General features: G+C 52.0%; 1 protein-coding gene across 1 annotated transcript; it reads right to left on the reverse strand.

The window, feature by feature from the left end:
* Nucleotides 1-9,869: 9,869 nt before the first annotated feature.
* FOXJ1 (forkhead box J1) lies at nt 9,870-16,603 on the reverse strand. Its single transcript, XM_019008480.2, has 3 exons — nt 16,237-16,603; nt 14,972-15,518; nt 9,870-12,271 (listed from the first exon to the last, which is right to left on the reverse strand). The coding sequence occupies exons 2-3, from the start codon at nt 15,467-15,469 to the stop codon at nt 11,471-11,473; spliced, it is 1,299 nt and encodes a 432-aa protein (XP_018864025.2). The 5' UTR covers nt 15,470-15,518; nt 16,237-16,603; the 3' UTR covers nt 9,870-11,470.
* Nucleotides 16,604-17,386: the final 783 nt, after the last annotated feature.

A 17,386-nucleotide genomic window follows, 5' to 3' on the forward strand; every position in this document is an offset into this window, starting at 1 on the left:
AGAGTGGCGCCGTACAAGAAGGGCCCGAGGGCGGGCAGGGGTGACGGCGCGTGCGCGCTGCCCTACGAGCCGCCATGTTGGGAGTGGCGGGATGGCTGCGCCGCCATCTTGGGAGTGGCGCGATGGGTCACAGAACAACAGGACGAATTCTTTTGGACTCCGAGATCATCGGGTCCCAGCCGTGCCTCAGCATCACCTTGTCAAACACAGCATGGCACCGAGTGCCACGTCCAGTCTTAAACATCTCCAGGGATAGTGACTCCACCACCTCCCTGGGCAGCCTGTTCCACTGTCTAATCACAATTTTTTGTGAAGGAATTCCTCTTCATCTCCAACCTAAACCTCCCCTGGCACAGCTTGAAACTATGTCCTCTCGTCCTGAGCGTGGCACTGTTGTGTAAAATTTTCTTAAGAGAGGATGTTCTTTGATGTTTGATCTTTGTGTACTTTCAAGCCTCATCAACAATAAAGGAGATTTAATCTGTGAAAGACATAACAGCCAATAGCCAATAAGTGATAGAAAAACAAATTTCTTATTGGAAAGTTTAGGGGTTTGACATTTTTAAATTATCTCAGATTTAGGGGTCGGTTAACAAAGCTTGGGAAGAAGGATTTACTACTGATAGTGGGCACAAAGAATGCAGAATTTACAGGCCACGAGGACATTTGGCAGAGCCCCCAAGATAAGGAAGAAACTTATAAAACCAGCTCAGCAATTGGGCTGAATCAGCTCCGACAGAGCAACTGTAATTCCAGCAGGGGCAGAACCAAGAAACCCACCATCCCAAAAGAAAAGAAAGTCTAATTAGCGTGGCAAGCGAGGGAATAACTTCCCAATAGAAGATAGAATAATAATTAATAAGAGAACTAAGTAACTTGTAGCCAATTAACACAAATTCCTTTGTTTGCTAAAATATATAAATAGTAAAAGGTGTTGATAGCTTTCATGGCTTGTTCTGTGGAATCCCAATGAGCACCCAGGCTTGTGCAGCTCTGAAATAAGTAATCAATGTCTCTCTTGAGTGTGTCATAATTGGCTTATTGCACTGGGGGTAACAAATTCGATTTTTGTGCAAAACCGATGCAGAGGGACAGTCCAGGGGGTTGAGCTCAGGAAGGGAAATTACAGAAATGTGAGCATGAATAATGTCAGCCCACCCCTGTCCCGCATCCACGTTCTAGCTAGAAAGGTTATCCCACAGGGGAGCTGCCCCTGCTCCCTCTCACAGCACAGGGGAGGGTGGCCGGGGGTATCACACACTGGGGGCTCTGCAAACCCCTAAACCACACCACGGCCAGAGCAGGGAGCTGGTTCTCCAGCACCTGCAGGTTCTCCAGCCCCAGCTCCCGCTCTCCTGTTCCGCTCCACGGGTCCTGCCACGCGCAGGGACTGGTGTGTGCCCATCTGTCTTCCCCTTGTCAAACCACCCCAGGCTCCAGAGAGAAGCTGGTTTTTTATTCAACAATGGATTTCACAACCCACCCTGTCCTGCTGGCCACGGATGTGTCCAAGCTCTGGCTCTGTTTTCCCTGCGTGGCCACAACCGCCTGCCTGTGTTTTGTGGGGACACCTGATAAAAGGGGATCTTGAGGGAATAAGTGAGATCTCTGTCCAGGCTCAGCACCCAGCACCTTTTGTGTTTCCCCACACTGGTCTGGTGTGATTGGGAAAGATCTTTCTCCCTGAAAAGCAGATCCATCTCTTTCCTTACAGCATTCCATGCTCTTTCTGCCAGCTCTCACCCCCTCATTCTAAGGGCACCCAGAGCCAAAAGGAACCTCCCTTGGGGAGCAGTTGTGTGTGTTTCACCCAATAATGTTATTTATTTCCTGAAAACCCACCAAAAAGGCTCCCTCACCCTTTATGGATCAACAGTCCCTTAGAGCAAAGTGGGATAGATACATCCACCCCACATGCCAGCTGTGTGGGGTGATAAGGAATGAATAAATGCACAGAAATAAATGCACAGCATTGCATAAAAACTGATGGACCCTGTGCAAACGTGAGGTGCAGCACCACATCCAAGAGGAAGTAGCAGAAAAAAAAACAAAAAAGAAAAAAAAAAAGAACGCCGGTCAAACGTAAAGAATCCAAGTGATTGTTTTGGGTTATAGATACTTACTATATTATTAGCTTTTTGCAAATATGAAAATGAATGTTATATGTATAATGTTAGAAAACCTTGCTGTATTCATATAGTTTCTTTTATTTCTGTTATTGATAAAACTTAGAAATAATGGTATAATACATATATATATATATATATATATATGTTCATATACTCAGAGACTGAAAAGATAGTCAGAAACACCCCCTGTATTCTTAGATTATCTTCTCCAGATGAAGACAGCAGTGACCAGTGCCCCAAGGGAAGAATTTATTGAACCTCTTCTATAAGGGAGTGTGAGATTTAACAAAACCAAGAAGATTGATCTATTAGGGACGGGGAGGGAGTTGAAGCTAAACAAAGGAACACCTAAAACTTAAGAAGAATGTTTGAATCATGTATAAGAATTTATAAATATGTAATAAGTTTCTGTTTTTAAGGGACAATCCTTGGTTAGTAAGGTGTGCTCTTGGCTGAATGCTGAGGCACCTGGCTGTATTTGTCCATTTTCTTTTATTTCTATCTCCTAATTGTCTTTCTGTTGATCTGTTGGGAACAGCAAGAAGCAGGACACAGACTCTTGTGAGTTGAACAGGACAGCATAAGGTTTATAACCTCAGATCTTTTATAGACCAGTACAGGAAAGTACAGAAAGGTAAAACTCTTACTGGTCAGTGAATTAACACACCACCATCACTGGTGTACAGCACCCCTCAACCTTCTCTTGCAAGAAAACAAGAAACTGACAAACAGCACCTGCAGGGCTGTCTTCTATCTCTGAGGATTGTTTTAATTCCTCCTTATGATTTCCCAGGCCACTTTCTCAAGCAAGACTCAGAGAATTATGTGGCCTGCTTTTCCACAGGCGCTGTGCTCCCTGCTTTTGCTCACGGTTAGCATCCATATCTTTCCATTAAACCATTTTAAACTTTATAAAATAAATTAAAAAAAAAAAAAAAAAGAAGAAGAAGAAAATATTTCTAAAAGCCTTTTTCTCGCTGCCGTCTGAGCAGCGTGTTGAAAGAAGGCAAAGCACGGCCTTGCAGGTGACGGCTGGCTGCTGTCCAGCAGCGGGAACAATCTCCCGTTCCCGCCGCTGCTCCCGCCGGCCGCGGCTCGCTCGGGCCCTGAGCTTCCCCTCACAACCTCCCCTTCCCCCGCCCGACAAGGGATTTACACTGCCGGCACGGCAGGTGGGGAATTCAATCCGCATCCTCAGCGCTGGGGGGTTGGTGTGGTAGCGAGAGAGTTAACGAGACCGTTTTTAGCGCGTTTGTTAAATAAAAGCGGTTCCAGCGCCCCGAAGGCCGGCCCGGATCGGAGCGCGGCGCCCTCGGCGTGTGGGGGCCGCGGGGTTCGGGCAACGGCCCCGCTCGGTTGTTCAGCAACGGGAGCTCTCACCACCACAGGCATGAGGAAGTGGCACCTGCTGGAGGGGACGTGACAGTCACTTCTCTCCGGGGACAAGGTGTTCAGGGCGTTGGCCACCCAAAATGCCACAGGAAAGAGAACGGAGCCTCATTAGCGGGGGGGAGAAAGCTGAGGCAGAGCGGGGTTTTGCTTTGCCCGTTCAGGGCTTGGCAGTGTTTATAAATAGAGCCAGGTATCCCTCAAATTCCTGTTTCTACTGATTGCCTTTATGGTGGCAAAGGTCATTGCACAAAAGTGTGGTTTTTACAAGATTTGGAGAAATTCAATTAACAGTAGCTCTTAAAGCAGGGACTTTCCATCCCTGGCATTGTAGCTCTGTACTGCTCACTCCAAGAACTGTTCCTGCATTAAAATATAGTGCCATTTTATAATTAATAAACAATTTTATTGCAAAAAAATTAATTATGCCTGCTTTCACTTCCCACTGGCAGGGTTAATCCTGCTCCTGCAAGAGAGGACAGTGAGGAGGAGATGCTGGGGATGCAACAGGGCAGCAGCATTTCCAAGCCACAGGAGCTGCCTGAGGATGCAGGGAGGGCAAAACAAGATTAATGCAGCCAGGAGCCTCCGAAAGGGCTTTGCATTTGATGTGGGAGAGGAGAGATCAGAGTATGGAGGAGTCAGGATTAACATAAATTTAGAAATCTTCCATTCTGGGTTGCATGGCTGTCTTGGACTGTGTTCCCCCATGGTGTGATCTGTGTTCCAGTGTCCCAGGCTGCAGAACGCTTGGGAACACCATCACTGGTGTTCCCTCCTCCCCAGACACAGCTTGTTCTGTCTCCCCTCAGGTCAGCTGAAAGAAAAAGTGATCAATCTTCAGCCAAATTAATCTTCAGACAGAAAACCAATAGCTCTGAGCTGCCTGACAAGCCCCCAGTTTTCTCTTCCAGGAGGGTTATAAGCAGGAAACCCCTGAAAGAAGGAGTGATTGTGCACAGACAGGGTATGGGATGCACCCAGGCACATTCCCTTGGCTGTTACGTGTCCATGAACTTGAAAGGATGAGACAGGAACCAAATCCACAGCAGGACTTTGCCTCCCTGGTAACGCCCGAGCCCTTCTGACTTCGCTTTGATCCTGACCTGGGTCCAGAGCACTACATTGTGCCACAGGGATGTGCAGTGCTCCCGGAAAACTGGGTCCGTGTGGGACAAGGGCTGGCACTTGGGCTTCAGCAGCTTCCAAGCCATTTCTGTGTGGCCTTGAGCAGGGCCATGCCAGTGTTGCTGCTCCAGGGAAGGACATGGCATGGCTGGAATTGTCCTGAAACCATGCCTAGCAGAGAAATCCTGCCACAGCCCTCCCTGCTTCTTGCAGGAAGGAGTTCAAGGCAGTCAGTCACTTCAAGGCTGGCCCCAGAAGCCCCCCCAAGCCTTCAGCTATCACAGACCCAAGCTGTGCTCTCCTTCCCTCTGGCTTTATTTGCAGAGGGAATTAAGGTCCTGCTGAGAAAACCTCCCCTATGCTCTGATAACTGCCTGCAGAGCCAGCTCTAAATGGCTTTTTGTAAATGAAAGCCCAGGATTAACGAGGTTCCCCTCGTCACTGTTTACTCAGGGCTCTGCTAGAGTGAGGGGAGCAGGATAGAGACCCCCTGCTCTGGGCAAGCCCCTTCAGCCACCAAGTACCTGGTACATATTGGGGACCAGCAAGGTGCCACACAGCTCATGGCAGAGCCACCCTGGAGCCTGAGGTTCCCAGATGGGTTTGGGATGGGTGGGATGTGTGTACACGTAGCAGGAGCCTTGGTCCAGGGGACAGGGCATCTCCAGGGCACTATGTTTTGTGAGCTGGGGGCCGGGCTGGGGGATGATGCTCATTTTCTTCCTATGCCACGTTGCTGGGGAAGGAAGGGGGGTGTTTGCCATGTGGGTTGGTGCTGGGCACACATCCCCCACATAACAGGAACGGGGAGGCCATGCAGGGCTGCAGCTGGCCTCATCCCCTCGGCAGGAATTCACTCAGGGATGGCAAGGAGCTGCCCAGCGAGGCCATGGGGTCTGCTGAGGGGCACAGATCCTGTGACCCCTGTGCAGAGGGGACTCTCCTCCGTCATCCCTGTCTGCCTGCAGCAGGAAACGGTCCTGCCTCTGTCTGCTGCACTCCCAGGGACTGGAGCCACCACAGCCGCCTTCCACAGCTCCGACCTTTGGATGTTTGCACATTCCTGCCTGTTAATGTGTCTCGTAACCAAAAGCTGCCAGGATGGAGCATTACTCCCCTCAGCACTTGCCAGGCTGCTCCCTCCCGTTCCCCAGCTGAGAACTGGCACAGACTCTGTACCATGTGGGAGCATGGGCTCCCCAAAGGAGCCTCTGGTAGGAACGATGAGCATCCCACCCCTTGACACCAGCGAGCCCCAAATGCTCCCAAAGCTCCTGAGGCAGGCAGCAGTCACCTCTCCCAGCCAGGCATGGGGAAAAGGAGCAACCGTTTCGGAGCAGAGCCATGCTCCCTCGGCTGCCAGGCTGGCACGTTGCCCGCCAGCACGGTGCCAGGCCAAATTCTTTGCGATTTCTAGGTCAACACCCGCCTCTCGTAATGCCCTGAGCCCTCCTGCTGCCTGTGCCAGCCTCCAGCCCAGTGGTCCCTGTGCACAGGATAGGAGCATCCCAAAGGATCCACACCTGCCACTGCTCATCCTGGCTGGCCCCATCTGGAACCCCTGAGTATTTGGTCCTCATTGCACCATTCCCCACCAAACCCCTGGCTCTGCCCGCAGCAGCACCATAGGAAAGCTGTGTCCAGGGAGTGTGCAGCCTGCAGCCTGCCCCTGCTTCCACCCTTTTTTAGGGGGTTTAAGACCCATTCCAAGGAGTCGGACACCAAAGGAGTGTGTTTGCTTTGGACTTCTAAAGCCATTTTTTCACTGTCATGATGGCAGTGAAAAAACCCCACAATCTCAAGACATGGGATGGTCCTAACGCTCCAAACCTGGAAATAAATCACCTGGAAAAACAGCCTTTGTAAAGAAATCCCCGTGGCCCCAGTGCTTGTTTGCAAACCGGCCAAGTTTCGACCTTGGCATGACGTGGTTTCCCAAAGAAGGAAGCGATGCTGGCACGGCTTCAGCAGCTCAGCCCCTCCACTGGGGGTTTGGATGTGTCCCCCCAATGGCCACAGGGACCCCTTTCCACAGCATGAGCCGGGCTGGAGGAGCAGAAGCCCTGTGGGGCTGCAGCCCCCTAGCTGGGCATGCATTGAGGGGCGGTGGGGCTGAGGATGAGGAGGAGGAGGAAGGGGCAGCCGAGCGTGTCCATGTGACGGCTCTTACGCAGGGGCTGTTGCATTGTGGCTGCCGGCACTCCCCCCCTCCCTGCTGCAGGGCAAGCCTCGGCCTGCCGGGACATTGTGCCAGCCGGGAACAGCCACTGGCAACGGCCACTGACCCGTCCCGGGGCTCCCTGGGGCGCAGAGGGACGTGGGCACCCGAGGGGACTTTTAGTGGATGTGCTCCCCCATGCCAGAGGGTGTAGTGCCCCACACACCGCACAAGAACAGGACTGAAAGAGATGCTCCAAAAATTCTGCCGAGATAATCAGGTTCTGACCCACATCAGCTCTGCCTCAGTTTCCCCATCAGGGTGCTGAGAGCCACCCGGGCTGTGTGAGGGCCACAGGTCCCTCTGGGCTCTGCTGGCAGTGCAAGGTCACTGCTGGGAAAGCAGGAGAGGGGCTTTGCCCCTCTCTCTGTTCTCAAAGCCACCTCTCCCAGTGCTCCTACAGCCCCACAGAGAGATGTTTGTACCCAGCCTGATCCTTCCTTCAAAGCCATCCGAGTCCAGCCGTGGGGCTCAGCACAGCCTGTCTGGAGTTTGCTGTGGCACCTCCAGCCCATCAGGTATAAAACACTATAAAAATCAGCATCACAGGCCAGGGAGTCCCTGAGCTGTCCCCAAGCCCTGCCTTTTGTGAGTGCCAGGCTGCCCTGATGCCATCCCCATCCCATCCCCACCAGGAACCTGCTGTACCAAGTAGATCTCCCTGTCTGACTGTGGCTCCCAGGAGATTTCACATCCATGTGAACTCCCAGATGCATGTTTGGAAACCTGTTTTTTTCCCAAACTTTGGAGGTTCATTCATTGCTATGCAAGGCGAGTCCATTTCCTACCCTCCTCCCTCCTGCTTCCCCCTTCTCCCCCCCTCACCATTCCAACCATCCCAGCCTAGGATGTTAAAATGGACTGAATTTTTTACGATGAGAGGGAAAAAAAAATTTAGAAATCTGGGGATGAAGAGAGAACCCATGAGCTGTGACCTCCTCCAAATTCAAGGCACCAAATCCACACAAGGAAAACAAAAGGCAGTGAGATTAGCATTTCCAAACAGAGCAGAGATGGCCCCAATCTTTGAGCTGTTTATTCTAGGGTTGATTTTCAATATTTAGGATGATTAGCAAGTGAAAGCCGGCTGTTGCCAGAATGGCTCCATGCCAGCCCCACTCTCAATGGAGGGAAAAGAAAGACACGGCAAGAAAGGGAGAGAAAAGAAGGGCTTATGTGTATATTTTTTCTCCCTCTGTGAAGGGGAGATTGGTTTGAGGTGTCAATGTTTGCCCATCAGAGAGGGATGATGGATGAGGGGACGGCTGGGGAAATAGCAGAAATAAATAATAAAGGAATAATCGTCATGTGCTTAATAACCAGCTGGGGAAGGACCCCACTAGGGCAGCGAGCTGAGCTTTCAGAGAGTTTTTGGAGCTGGTGGATGCCCCAAAACGCGGCCAGCTCTGGGCTGGAGCGCTCTGGGTTCATTATTTGCAGCAGGATGGAGACACCGCCAGCGCTGCATCCCCAGCCCATCACCGCCCCTGTGCCGGGCGAGCCGGGACAGCCTGCGGGGCTGGACCAGCCCCGGCTGCATCCCCAGCCCATCACCGCCCCTGTGCCGGGCGAGCCGGGACAGCCCGCGGGGCTGGACCAGCCCCAGCCCCGGCTGCAGCCCCGCTGCCACCGGCAAGCCCGGGCAGGTCCGCGGCTGCCGGGTCCTGACCTCCGTCCTGGCACCGAGCACAGCCCCGAGCACAGCCGCGCTTTGTGCCCCATGGGAAGCGATGGCACCGCCCAGAGCACCCCCAGCTCCTGCACCTCCTGGCTGCCGCTTGGAAAAACACCACCCCCTCCAAATTATCTCACTGAAAGAAGGGAAAATTCACGTCCAAGTCGGTTTGGTTGCTTTCAGCTGCTGAACAAAACGGGGTTGTTTCAGGCCTTGCCTGGTGCCTCCTTTATATTCACCCTTTCTCACTTTAAACCCCTCGACTGTCTCTGCCAGGCTGGAATATTTTTTCCTGGCAAGTTTGGGTTTTTTCAGTCCCCTGGCAGGGTGGGGATGCTGGAGACTTCTCTTTTCCAGGGGGTTTGAAAGCAGTACTACATGTTTGTGCCTGGCAAAAAGAATTAAACAAGTGGTCTGAGGGGCAGGGGAAGTGCCAGCTTTTTGCAGCCCTGAAGTGCCACCAGTACTGGAGGGGGGAAGAAAGGAATAGCTCTTCCAGTGCTTCCAACAAGGAGCTGAGAGGAGAAGAAGCCAGGACAAGGAATTCCTTAATGCCTTCTGGTATTCATGGCCCCCAATATCCCAAAGCTGAAAGGAAAGCCCATATCTGCCTCTAAATTCTCCCCTTCAGACACATCAAAGCTGTTCCCCCAGGGATAACCCTACCTTTTCCCAACGTCAGCATCCTGCTTTCCCACCACAAAGCACACACAGACCAAGGCAAGTGTCTATGCCGAACCCAGGGCTTATTTTGGGTTGAGATTGGCTAGATTGGGTGAAGCTGTAGCAGCCCTGGGTCTGGCTGCTGGAGTGCCTGGTGCTGAGGGGATCCTGTAGATCACTGGGGAGCTCCTTGTGCACTCCCCAGGAGAAGGGCAGGGCTGTGTCCTCAGGGCAGGACGGATGGGATATGCAGGAGTGGGTGCACCCAAAGCACCAGGCTGGAGGAGCCCCACACAGGGCCTGGAGAGGGACCTCTGTGCAGCTCCTCTCCCCACCCTGTACCCAAAACTTGGGCATCTTGGAGCATCTACAGGGCCAGGTGGTGACATGGCACAAGCAGAGGGACCTGCCAGCCCCAGGAGCTCCCTGCAGGGCCAGGGAAGGCTATTCCCAGGGTTGGAGCAGCTCCCAGGGCTCAGGACACCAGGCACAGCCAACCTTGTGTCACATAGGTGGTGTGTAACCATTGTTTCACTGGGGCTGGTTCGTGCCTCAGGTTCCCCACAGGGAATTTGCACAGTTGTGCAAGTGTGTGAGAGCTCCTGGGTTTACAAGCAGGGCTGGGGAAAGGAAACAATGAGGCAAAAGGGATTTTTTCCTTCTCCATTTTTTTTTATTTATTATTATTTTTTTAAAATTTGTAAATAATTTGCATGAAAACAGTTAAATTGCACAAGTATCTCTGTAGTTCTCCAACATAATCCCCAAAGCAGGAAAACAGAAGAAAAACAGCAAATAAAAAGAAACATTGTCAATACAAACAACTACACAGACCCCAAAGCCCCTCCTAAGTGCTTTTGTAACCAAAACAGAATCTAATTACAATCTTCCACTTCTTTTGCCAAGTCTAAGACACACCATTAAAATTCCAGCTTCTACTTGCTCCTACCTAATGGCTGCTCTACCTTTCACAGCCTACAGCAAAGCAGAGGCAAAGAATCTGGTTCTTGAGAGCTTCAAGTGAAGTTTCAGCAGAGTTTGGCTCTGCTCCCAAAATATTTCCAAGTTACCTTGCACTGACCCCGCCACGCTCTCGCTGCACACCGATCCTGACGTCTCTCCCGGCTGGATGGGACTTCATTTCCACTGCTGTCCCCCAGAGCCTGTTGCATGTGCAGTTTTTGGCCTGAGCTCCTGGATGGAGCCTGAATGTGGATTTCTTTCCTCCTCAGTCCCACCTGGGAGTGCTCAGTGTGGAATGGCTCCATCACCACCAGCTGAGGGCCAAGCCGTGGGGTTCTCCTTGCACCCGGAGCCTGATGGAAGAGCTGGAGAAGCGAAGAGCAACAATCTCAGACCAAAAAAGCAGAGAGGGGCTATGTCAGTAGGTGAAAGAGAGGGTTCATGGTGCTCCAGACCCATTGGCAACTGCAGCAAGGGTTTTGGGTACAAAAAATACAAAAGCTGGTTTTGGGAGCATCCTGGTTCTTGCCGCTTCTCTCCTGCCAGGGCCAATTCCTGGATTCTTCACAAAACCTGTTGGTGCAGGAGTTCTCCCTTGTGTGGTCTTGTTTTACAGAACAATGAACACAAAACCTTTAAACAGTGAAAATATAAAACAACTCTCAAACTGCATTTCCAGTCTTCCCCTCCCCCCTTAAGAAATTCTAGTGCTAAAAAATATAGATTTCTTTGAATATATAATATATAATAGATTATATAAAAAGGTCTAAAGAGGCACACTTGCTGAGTTTATAAACCTTTTCTTCTTCCCTAGGCACAAGTCAGCTGGGATGTTGAATGTGGAGAATCCAGAAGGGACCTGTATTTTCTTACCAGCTAATTATCACACTGTACCTACCAACTGCACTGAGACAGAAAAAGGAAAGAGTGAAACAGAGAGGCAAAGAGGTGTGGAAATTGCACTTCAGTCTATCAAATCCTAAGCCACCAGGAATCTCATGTCTTAGATGGGATTTCACAGGTAATTTTAGCCCTGATGGAAAAGAACCCATCTTAATTCACATTTCTTTTTTTAAAGTAAAATGTAAAAAAAATAAGTAGTGTTAACTTTCTTCTCTTGAGAAAACTAGACACTTCTGAGGTGTCCTTTGGAGACACAGCAGGCAGTTCCTGGGGTGGTGGGGTTTTTCCCCTGGTGTTTCTGGGAATAACCTTACAATGAAGCTGGTAAAAGTCACCATGGGCATCTCTAGGAAATCTTGTCCCTTGTAAGTCCCAGCTTGGGGAGAGCATCCTACAAAAGTCTTACAAGAGGCGTGCCAGACTGCTGAGGTTGATGACATCTGCCAGCAAAGAGGCATCGATGTCTTCAAACACCTGGTCAATGTTGACACAGTTGGAGAGGTAATCGCTTGTCCCTTCATCCCAGGGATGCTCCAAGAAAGTTGTGGCCATGAGGGTTTCGTTAAAGTCCAGGCTGTACTGGTTGGATTCGGTGACAACTTGTTCCTGCCCCTGGGGACACTCCATGTGTTGCCCTTGTCCTGTCCAGTCTAGGTCACATGTGACGGGGTTGATGGAAGGTGGGAGCTCCATATCCACCAGAGTGGAGAAGTCTCCGTTGAGGTTGGTGTTAAAGACAGTTTCCCAGTCAAAGACACCTTTCAGCGATCCCAGCTCAGTCTGCTCCTCCTGGGTCATCAGGGCTGAGCTGGGAAGCCGGGACGCCTTGGCTGTGGGCAGGGGTGAGGGCTGCTTGCCCTTCTGCCCCGCTTTGGTACCTACAGGGCTCCAGCTCTGGCTGCTGGTGGTTTCCTCAAACTCTTTGAGCAGCTGCTGCGATGCCACGCTGGCCTCGAGGACGCTGTTGGAGCTGCAGGAGGAAGTGGCTGGGCTGACAACATGCCGTGCTTCTTTCTGGACTCTCCCAGAGAAGGCTGGGTGGATCTGCACTGGAGACATCCTCCGCTTTTTGTAAGTCCCGTACTTGAGCCGGTTGGCATAATACGGGTCCAGCTTCCAAAATCCACCTTTCCCTGGCTCGTCTTTCTCCCGAGGCACCTTGATGAAGGACTTGTTCAAGGAAAGGTTGTGCCTGATGGAATTCTGGAGTCAAAAGAGAAAGAAACCAAGGCTGAGTGCTTGTCTGCTGCTGCAGGACCTACCTGCCTTGGTAGGCTGGTGGAGGTTTTCAGCAAGGACCTTTGGGAAAACAAAGCAGAACTGGCAACATCCAGACACCCAAGGCTACATGCCCAGCAGAAAGTCCCTCAAAGCCCTGAGTCTCCAGCAGTTTTCCTGCCTTCTGTCTCATCCAGCCAAAGGTGGCAGGAGCCAGGGGGCTCAAGCTAGGACTTGCCACCCAATGGGAAGCTTTTGGGCAGCTCTCCTTGGCTGGAAATTGGGGCCATGGGGCCTTGAATCATGCAGAACACTGGGAGAAACTGGCTTGAATTGCTCTAGGCATAGAGCTAGGCTGGAGGAGGTTGGATCCTCCGTGCCAGGGAGGAAGAGGTGGGTCTTTACACCCATGTGGCCGTGGCCCCTTTACAAGGGGCAGCATATGGCAGCACTGTGGGGGGACAGCAATCAGAGCCCTGCTGGCATTCCCCAGTTCAACTCTGTCTATTGGTGGTGTTGAGAGGAAAATATTTGGACAAAACATAGGCACCATGCCCTCCCCTGGCCAGGCTGGCACAAATCAGACGAGAGAACACGGAGAGACACGTGGGCTGTTCCACCCTGTGTGTCCCCAGAGGTGCCTCCTGGCCCAGAGAACCTTGGTGTGGAATCACTGCATCTTCATCAGGCACTGCTCAAATAAGCTGAGGGAAAAAAAAGGAGGGGGGAAGAAAAGGAGGAGTTTCTACTCCCATCAAGCTGTTCTGAAACCCTGAATGTGCCTGGAGTGATGTGAATAATCAGAAAGGAAACTCAGTTATTGGGTAAATAACCCAGCATTGGACTCCACAAAGCCAGGACTGTACTAAGAGATTGGATATGGCAGAGGTGGGGGGGTTTTTTTGGGTTTTTTTGTTGTTTATTTTTCTTTAATGTTGCCTGGATATCTTTATGCTTATTCATCCATAATCCGTAGTGCCCAATAGGAAAAACAAGGCTCAATTGCTTAGAGCTGTTGAAAAACATGCACGTGCACACACACACACACACACACACACAAACAACAAAACCCTCCTCTGGGCTGAAGCTCCTTGGGTTTGTTGGCTCCTCTCCAAAGCACTCAGCTCCCACAGGAATATATCCATCTCCCCCCCAGACTATGGGTGGCATGACCTTTCCAGGCTGTCTTCACGTACGGGAATCGGGATAGGGGATGAGAACACAGCCACAACAAGAAAGAAAAGAAAAGGAAAAAAAAAAGAAAAGAAGGAAAAAAAAAGTGAAAAAAAGTGAAATGAAACAAAAGATTAAAAAAAAAGGAAGGAGAAAAAAAAGAAGAAAGAAGAAGGAGGAATACAGATATTCCCCCATACAATCCAGGCTGTGGTAACTCCAATTTTACTGTGTAATGAAATTTTACAAGGATCAGAGACTTGAAAGCTGAATTCTCTGCTGCCCATCTCTCCTCCCCATCCCAAACTTTGGTCAGCCCAGGCTGAATTATTACTCAGCTGGTCAACATATTTATCATTCCTGCCTGCAACGGCCCAGGGTACCCCCTGCATCTCTGCAGAGAGGAATTGAAAACCTTCTTTCTTTTTTTAATGAACACATTTAATTAAAAACGTTGTGAATGCTTAGCCATGAAGTGTGCAGGAGAAAGTCAACCTGCTGGCACCCAGCTCCTGCATCCAAATCACTTTCATAGGTCCCCTGAATGTAAGAGTGGGACCAAGATGGCCCTGGAGGGGGACTGGGAGGGGTTCCCTTCCCTGTGATGGGCTTCAAGAGCCACTGGAGACCCACCTGCCTGGAGAGAAGGTGGGCAATGCCTGGGCTTTGCAGTGGAGTTCTCCATCAGGATTAGTGACACACAGTGGATTTGGGATGGGAATAACCCCAGTGGAGGGATGAGCCCCTAGAGCCCTCCAGCCCTGCCATATCCTAGAAAACCTCATGTGCCAGAGGTCTCCTGGTGTGACAGAGGAGGGCAGCAAGCCAGGGTGGCTGGGAAAAGCCCCTGGGTTTCAGGCTGTTCCCAAAGCTGGTGAGCCTGGGGGCTGTCCCCTCTCCCCAGGGGACATGTTTGTCCTAGCTGGGGACAGAAGCCCAAGTTAACCACTCCTGGGCTTTCCTCTGCAGGTCTCACCAGCTCATCCCAGTGAAGGAGCCTCCTTGGCCTGTCCCTGGGGCCAGGAGCCCAGTACACTGCCCTGCTTGGAAAGCAGAGGCATTTCTGCTCAGAACCTCCCCAGAGAGAGACTTGTCCAACAAGTGACATCTCCATCCCTCTCCCATGCCTGGTTCTCAGCACCCAGGGACACTCGACCTGGCAACTTCTCCATGTGTGCTCAACCCCAAGGGACTCAGGGCCCCAGGAGAACTCCAGGAATGTATAGACCAAGAGGAGTCTCAGGTGCCAGGAGCCCAATGAGTGCCTGCCTGCTCCCAAAATGGTCCTGGGCTCTCCCCAAGAATGGCTCCTTCCCTCTGCCACCTCGATGGCCGTGGCATTCATGCCCAGCCAAGTCCTTTCCCATTCCAGCCCTTCCCCACTGGTGGCTGGTGTCACTCTTTTCCCAGTGGGATCCAGCATCCCTGCAGAATCTTGTCTTGCAGGGTGGAGGCTGTGGAAAGCCCTGCTCAGCCCTGCAGGGATAGTGGCCAAGGCTCCACATCTCCTACCTGCCAGGTGGGATCAGCGTGTCGGAAGTAGCAGAAGTTGTCAGTAATCCACTTGTAGATGGCAGAGAGAGTGATTTTGGGTTTATTGCTGGCTTCCATGGCCATGCAGATGAGGGTGGCGTACGAGTAGGGCGGCTTGACATGAGGGTTGGTCTTGTAGTCGATGTCCCCTGTGAGATGAGGGGGCACAGCCACGTCGTGGTGCGTGGTGGAGGAGGTGGAGGAGGAGACAGGCGTGCAGGGAGTGTGGCGTGTGCCCTTGCAGGCCGGGTCAGCAGCCAGGGGCGAGCACGGGGACTCAAAATCAACCAGACTGAACAGACTCTCACTCATCGTGTAACAGTCCTGGGGGTCTGAGCCAGAGTATAACTGAGGCAGGCCAGTCTGGGCCACCGTGAAGTCCCTCAGCCACATGAGGTCTGGCAGGCTGTCATCCAGGTCTTCCTCCACACACTTCAACTTGCCCTTGGCTTTCAGCGCTCGGCTTGGCCACGCCATGCCTCCCTCAGTGCTTCACGTGAAGGGGAGGGAAGGGATGGGGCAGACCCTGCAATAACAACAGGAACAGGGGTGAGGTTCCCCAAGGTGCAGTCTCTCTCTGACAGCCAGGCAGGGCCAGCCTGGGTGCTCCTGGAGCTGCTGGGTGAGACCCATCCCTGGTGTGCTGTGCAAAGGACCTGCCATGCCTGCCCTGAGGGATTGAACCACCTTGAAGCTCAAACTCCTACACCTCAGTGTCACCCACTGACCTTAGCCCAGCAAGTTCTTGGCTAAACAAAGAATTTTTAAAAACACAACAAAAACCCCCTCAAACAACCAAAATCCAGCCCCGCCATCCCACAAAGTGAGGTTGTTTCTTGGGAACACACATCTCTGGATACCTGGCTCTCAGAGGACTAACTCAGTATTCCACACCAGGACAAAAATACTTTAAAGATTCACCCCTCACAGCCAGTTTCTCTCGGTTTTATGCTATTTCTGCTTTTACCTTCCCGTGGTACCCAGAAACAACTCAGGGGTGGGTTGGGGGAAGTGGCAGGGTCCCACCCCAAGTAAACCCTCAGTCAGTGAGAGCCGGCAATTTCAGACTTTGTGGAGTCCTGTGTCGGGGATGTGGATGTAAACCCGAAATCCCGAGTGTGTGGGCCAGGAGAGAGCTCCGGGAGGGTGCATAACCAGAGCCGCTCCCCCACGCAGACCCTCCGCCCCCAACAGCGCTGCCCTTCCCGTCCCACCGCCCTCCCGATCCCGCCGCATCCCCTTACCCCGTCCCGGTGTCGCCCCCCGACAGGCAAAGTTCACGACAGAGTAAGAAGCTTCTGGAAAAACAGGAGACGGCAGGTAAAAATAAAAATTAAAAAAAAAATAAAATTAAACAAACAAACAAAAAAACCCAACCAACCAAACAAACAAACAAAAAAGCAGGAGGGGAGTAAAAGAGAAGGGGAAAGAGAAGTCCCAGGGGTGTCGGGGTGCCCGGGCCGGGCCGTGCCCGCCGAGCCGCCGTGAGCCGCGGCCGCCCCGGTGCGGGGTTAAGTAGCGGCTCCGGGAGGCTTCGCGCGTTGCCGGGGAGACGCCACGCCCCGTAAACATCCTCCGGCCACGCCATTGGCCCGCGCGTTGCCATGGGAACCGGGGGTGGTACCCAGGGATGCTGGGGGACCCCGCCGAACGCAGCCCTGGGGACAGGAGGAGGCTCTGCGGTGACCTTGTGGAGGCTTTCCAGTACCTGGAGGGAGCTCTGAGAAAGCTGGGGAGGGACTTTTGAAGCGGCCGTGTGGTGATAGGAAAAGGGAACGGCTTCAAACCGAGAGTAGGTTTAGACTGGGTTAGAGGAAGGAAACGATTGTGAGCGTGGTGGAACAGGCTGCTCAGAGAAGCTGTGGATGCCCCATGCCTGGAATAGTTCAAGGCCAGGTTGGATGGGGCTTGGAGCAACCTGAGGTAGTGGAAGGTGTCCCAGACTTTGGTGTGGGGGCGGGTTGGAACTGGATGATCTTTAATGTCCTTTCCAGCCCAAACCATTTGTGATTGTGTGGAAACCTGTGTCCTGCCCCTCCAGGGGCAACCCCAGCCCTTTTCCTCCTACCTATGCCCCCATCCTATTTCTTGCTCCTGATGCACCCACAGCGATGAGGGCAAAGCTGAAGTGAGGCTGGCAGATTCCAAACATAAAGGATGGAGTCTGCCTGTAATTAAAAAAAACTGCATCCACAGGCTTCTCTAAGAAATCTCTGTCCCCTAACTGCTGTTCCAAGAGCTTTAGCAGAGGCCGGGGGGGATCCCTTTGAAGGATCTGACCATCTGCAATCCATCCCCTCCAGCTTGTTCAGTCATGTGCTGGACACAATGATCTCAGAGGCCTTTTCCAATCTGATTGATTCTGATTTTGACTCTAATTTAGCTGCAAGTTGC

The sequence above is a fragment of the Parus major genome, chromosome 18 (assembly GCF_001522545.3).
Source record: "Parus major isolate Abel chromosome 18, Parus_major1.1, whole genome shotgun sequence".
Lineage (NCBI taxonomy): Eukaryota > Metazoa > Chordata > Aves > Passeriformes > Paridae > Parus > Parus major.